The 5,505-nt window shown below is 49.7% G+C and overlaps 1 protein-coding gene across 1 annotated transcript in view; it reads right to left on the bottom strand.

Moving 5' to 3' along the window:
• LOC107105242 (cubilin-like) overlaps positions 1-5,194 on the bottom strand; it is a gene marked incomplete at its 5' end in the record, with an annotated part of 10,747 nt that extends 5,553 nt beyond the window's left edge. The window contains 12 exons of the mRNA XM_015405368.1: positions 249-484; positions 706-871; positions 1,585-1,766; positions 1,913-2,057; positions 2,236-2,444; positions 2,779-2,941; positions 3,049-3,248; positions 3,424-3,641; positions 3,723-3,852; positions 4,222-4,407; positions 4,493-4,642; positions 5,038-5,194. Of these exons, the coding sequence (XP_015260854.1) occupies positions 249-484; positions 706-871; positions 1,585-1,766; positions 1,913-2,057; positions 2,236-2,444; positions 2,779-2,941; positions 3,049-3,248; positions 3,424-3,641; positions 3,723-3,852; positions 4,222-4,407; positions 4,493-4,642; positions 5,038-5,194 (2,142 nt within the window). The remainder of the gene's footprint in view (positions 1-248; positions 485-705; positions 872-1,584; positions 1,767-1,912; positions 2,058-2,235; positions 2,445-2,778; positions 2,942-3,048; positions 3,249-3,423; positions 3,642-3,722; positions 3,853-4,221; positions 4,408-4,492; positions 4,643-5,037) is intronic.
• Between the last annotated feature and the right edge of the window lie 311 nt (positions 5,195-5,505).

Below are 5,505 nucleotides of genomic sequence, written 5' to 3'. Positions count from 1 at the left end.
GAAACAAAGTCCAGTGGATTGATTTTTAACTTTTTTAGAAAGTTCCATATGTTCGGTTTGAGCTCATATCCCTGTAAAGCATTGTTGTGTCGAGCTTCTTTCACAGGAAAATACCTGACAGACCAGAGGTTGTTGGATCTATAATTAAAGACGACGTAAAAACAGCTGATGCTCAGAACTTGAGAGTGTTAAATGGGACCGAGGGGCAGCATCCAGGCCTCTCTGGGTGGATCAGGTTTGCTACGTACCACTCCGCAGTAAGGACCAACAGCTGCTGAGGAGCTGTCTGGGCCATCGAATAACTTCAGGAAGTTGTTTTGGCAGTCTCCGGGGTCGTCGATGCTGATCTGGGTGAAGGTGACGGTCACCACTCGGCCTCTGGGCGCCACGATGCTCCATTCACAGTAGGTGTTGTTTGGGTAGCTTCCTGGGTAGTTGGGGCTCGCGAAGGAGCCGTGGTCTCCAAACAGGGTACCACCACACCCTGCACAGAGGAACAGAGATCAGCACTCCTAGCTCCCTGAAATGATGAAGTCATGACCAGATCTGAGGGTCGGGTCTGCATCGCCATAAAGGATTGAGCAGCTGCTGCAGATTCAGTCATTTAGACAAACTGCAGCTCAGAGAAATCTCTACAAAAAGCACAGTGAAGGGACGGCGCCACCATGACACATCGGCTGCAGTCTGGGGGGTCTGAGGACTCACCGTGGGGAGAAGACGTCCAGGTGGCGTCAAAGCCGTCTCGTGAGGCGGAAAAGTCGCTTTTGAATCGTAAGTACAGCTGGTTGGTTTGAGGGAAGATGGGGCTTGGCAGTGTCTGACCACAGAAGCGACCAATCAGCTGCGAGTCTGCTGTGCTTCCGTTGCGGATCTGAGTAACAGAAGATTGAGATCAAACATCAAAACTAAAGCCTGATTACAGAGAAACTGGACCTAGAGTCCAGCTCCAGGTTCTAGTCGCTGGTTTAAACCAGATTAACTCATCAGGGGTGAAAATCCTCCAGTGATTGATGATGATACCGTCTCACCCTGGGTGGTCTACATCATCTACCACCAGATCACAGAGCGAGGTGGAACCCATCGCTACACTCTCTGAGGTGAAGATGGACAGAGGCTCCCAGGTTAGCATAGCTATTAGCGCCGTCTGTTTGGTAGATTTCACTGGTAGGCAGAGAAAAAGCAGGAACCCTGCTCCTCCAAGGCCTACTTTATCGCTCTGATAATAGAAGTACCCCTGACCTTTGACCTGTTCTGGTTCCTGCTGAGTCATCTCCTAGCTGTCAGACAGGACTCTGTCTCCTAACCGTACCTCTCCTCATCCTGCTGTCCCTGCTAATGGAGGCTCTAATGTTTCCCTGGTGACCAGAACAGCTTCCTGAAAACCTTAAAGTGAGCGACTTTGTAACTTTGCTCCTAAAGGTTCAGCAGAGTAACATTCCTGGTCTCCAGGGAGAACCTGAGGTTGAGAACCGGCAGCCCAAACAGAGGAAGGCTTTACTGGGGCCGAGCGCGCGGCACGCCTCCAGGTCTGACTGTGTCACTGGAAGGGAGACGTCTACGGATCATCAGCCCAGAGACATTTACCTCCAAATAGTCAAAATCACAGCTGTTGTGGCTCTCCACATCAAAGTCGTTGAAGAAGAAAGAGATGGAGTTGTTCTGCGGAGCCTTCAGGATGATGATGCAGTCCATGTTGTGGGGGTAGATGTCAGGCCATCCCGGGCTGCTCAGGTAGCCGTATTCCTGCTCATACACTCGACTGCAGTCTGGAAACCAACAACAGCAGCTTAGAGCTTCATCACAAACACTCTTCTTCACAAGCAGAGGATGAAAGCAAAGGAAAGTCAGCTTCATCAACACCTCCAACCAGCCCAGAAGCAGCTGGTCTGGATGGACTGGTTCTGATACCCACTGGCTATCTGGAAGCTGAAGCTGAGTCCGTTTCCTGGCAGGAAGGTATCGGACTTGAAGTACATCAGGACCGTCCTGCTGTAGCTGTAGAAGTCCTGGGGACGGCCGTCTGAAGCGCAGAACTTATGGGACTGTCCGTAGTCTCCCTGGAAACACCAAGTGTGGGTTTAGTTCTGCAGAACCATACCCGGACCCTTTTCTATGTGTACTGTAGATGGGAAAAACTCTGCCTCTCTGACCATTACATGGTTCCGCTCCAGGAAACGGTCTTTTCACACATTCTTTACTAAACGCATCATCCAGAGTTTCTGTTCTTTGACTCACCAAAGGCCAATCTTTCAGCTCCAGGTAGTTGCTTGAGCAGCTCTGGCTAGCATCCAGGACAAATGTCTGGACAGAGACTTTAATGGTTTCTTGAGGGGGAGCGTCCAGGATCCAGCGACAGGAGGTGAATGAAGGGTAGGCGCCGGGGAAGGACGGCGAGGTCAGGGTTTGTGGTACTACGGTAGCGTTCAGAGTCCCACCACACAGCACTGAGAGACACACAGGGAGACAGGAGGACAGGAAAATAGTGGCTGAGGTCTAGATTAGGAGAGCAGTACCATGACGGCCCAGTTACAGCTGAATGGAGACCCATTCAGTTTGAAGGAACCGTTCAGATCAGCATTTAGAACATTTTTATCTGCACATGTCCAACTGGGACCATAAACCCTGGTGTTCATTTCAGACAATAGAGACCAATGTCCATTAACTGTGGTCATTGGTGGAGGAGGATCCACTTTTGCTGTCGTTAGTCGATGGATTTGGTCTCCTGGCCTATGAAGAACCACTGAAGAGGAACGGAGGACAGAGACGGGAGGTTCTTACGTGGTACTGCCTTGTAGGTGGCGTTGAATCCTTGCTTTTGGACTGAGCTGTCGGACACAAACTGAACTGTCAGAAAGTTTCCACTGGACACGAAGTAGGCAGGGATGGAGTTTCCACAGTAGGTCCCCACCAGAGGGAAGTTCATGTTGTCTCCATCGTAAATCTGGAAGGACAAACGTTATCGGTCACTGGGGTCCAGACCAGGGTTTGCCCAGTCCACTATGACCTCCAGTCTAAGGAAACAGTGAGGTGATGCTGAGGAGTCTTTACTTTGACGTAGTCATAGCGACATGTAGAGGAGCTCTCCAGGTCGAAGGAGCTGAAGGTCAGGTTGATGGCGCTGTTCATCTGCATCTCTATGGTCCACAGACAGTTCATCCTGGGCTCATAGCGTCCATCCAGGTTTGGATCTGGTGAACCCAACCTGCCCATAGGTGTGGTGAGGAACCCCCCACAACCCTGAGCTGGACCTGCAGACATTAACAGCAGAAAACGCTCTCATTGGCCGCTTCGAACAGCCGCCATGACCACCATTAGCAGGCTAATGGGCGAAGTGGGGTTAGAACCAGCAACCCTCTGGTTTAAGGAAGAACTTCTGATTCTGTTTACTTGATCTGAGGACATGACACTGAACAGTGCACTCACCCAGTGTCTGACTGTAGGTAGCTCTCCATCCAATGCCGCCCACCGTTGCGTCTGTCCTGAAGACCAGGAACAGATGGTTGGCAGAAGAGCGGAGGTCAGGGGGCAGCACCGTACCACAGAACCTTCCCAGCAAAGGCGCCAAGGTGTCAGGCCCATCGTACACAGCCACATAATCGTAGTGACATGAAGAAGAAGCTTCCAAACTGAAGGTGTTAAACCTATAGAGACAGACAGGAGAGACCAGAGTCAAGGTCTCCCTTCTCCAGGACCAGTCCCTCCATGTAGACCTGAACCCTTACTTTAGATCCACCACTCGGTCTGCCTCGACGCTGATGTGGTAGGTACAGTTCATGTTGTGGTGGTAATTGGTGATGGAGAGGGCTGGACTGCTCACAGAACCGGCACTGCCGTTGAAGAAACCGCCACAGGCTAGAAGCACAGACACACACGGCAATGAGCAGGTTTATAGACGTCATCAGGTGTGAATCTCAGAGGAGGAGAGCTTGATTTAAGCAGCCATGTGAAATAAGTGTGTTTCTGAAGGAAGAACAGGAAGGACTCTGTGTTTATGGAGGACTACACCACCGGACAGGATTCCACGGTCAGCCAAACCTCAGCCATAGACAACTCCCATACTGGGCCCATTGGGGGGGTTACTTTCAACTTCTCAACTGGTCTGGATAAGAGAAACGGGGTGGGGACCCAGAGGCTCTGTTTCCTTTAACAGCCTCCTAATACCTTCCTTCAGCCGGTCTTCAGTTCTGTCAAAGACAGCATTTGGTTGTTGGCTTTACTCACGTATGGCTACGTATTCAGCCAGGAAGCCGCTGTCGTTGATCACAGAGTCCGAGTAGAAGTGGAGCATCATGGGACCGAGGGAGGAGAACGGCCCCGGGAGGTCGGTACCACACAGAGTGGCCATTGCAGTGCTGCTGGTAGCTGGGCTGTAGATCTTTAGGCCATCAAACATACAGGTGGAATGTGCTAGAAAAGGGACAAAATAAAGTCTGGGTACGGCCAGGCAGGTGAACTCAGGTGAACAGCTGTTTGCTAGTTCTTCTACACATACCCTCAATCTGGAAGACCTGAAAGCTGAGGACAACCACCGTCTGCTCCCCGGCATCTACAGTGTAGTTGCAGTTAGCGTGGTCAGGGTAGTGAGCTGGGAAGTTAGGAGAGACTACACGGCCCTGGGAGCCACTGAACCGGGCGCCACAGCCTCAGGGAAAGAACACAGCGACTTTAAGACTTTATGAAATCATTGTATCACAGTGAATGCAGACAACTTTAAACAGTTTAAGGAAAAAACATCAGAACTTAAACATTGGGTCATCAGTATAGAAATAATAATAAATCCAGTAGCTTTTTAGGAAAGGCTTCCTATCTCAGCTGATATATGATCTAAATGAGCTCCAGCTTCATGGCTTAGAACCTCTTCTTCATTCACTCCCAGTAGAAACCACAAACGGATCATTTTAACGAGCAAAACCAACTGGTTTACAATCTCTATAGATCAGAAGAGGCACATCGACTAAAGGGACTGCAGGTGCAGTTCAGTGACTCTGATTAGGAATGTTTGGAGATCAGGTCCTTAGAATCCAACCAGAATCTTACGGGTGCTGAAGGTCATAGAGAAACCAGTGCCGGGGGTGCCAGTGGCTTGGAACCGGCTGGAGATGATGTTATATGGAGCAACAACGGGTTGCGGTGCTGATGATCCACAGCCTGTCACCAGCAGGTCCTCAGCGTTCTGGGTGTTGCCTGACCAGACCTGCAGAGGAGAACAGGTTCAGACCTTTAGGTCCTCCACTTCAGAATTTACAGTCCAAAACACCAGACACCAGGTCCAGCTCTCAGCAAAACGATTGATAAAACTAAGCTTAGATGGATGCTAATGTGGATCCTTTGGTCTGGGACCAGATTCCAAGACTCTGGAGCAAAATACCTTTCAACTCGTACAATTGGAATAATTAATAGATAGAGATTAATTATCTGATAGATAGATAGATAGATAGATAGATAGATAGATAGATAGATAGATAGATAGATAGATAGATAGATAGATAGATAGATAGATAGATA

This window comes from Cyprinodon variegatus, unplaced genomic scaffold (genome assembly GCF_000732505.1).
Source record: "Cyprinodon variegatus isolate N-32 unplaced genomic scaffold, C_variegatus-1.0 Scaffold2187, whole genome shotgun sequence".
In the NCBI taxonomy this organism is placed as follows: domain Eukaryota; kingdom Metazoa; phylum Chordata; class Actinopteri; order Cyprinodontiformes; family Cyprinodontidae; genus Cyprinodon; species Cyprinodon variegatus.
Note: the sequence above shows the minus strand (reverse complement) of the source record. Positions and strands in the feature narration are given on the sequence as shown.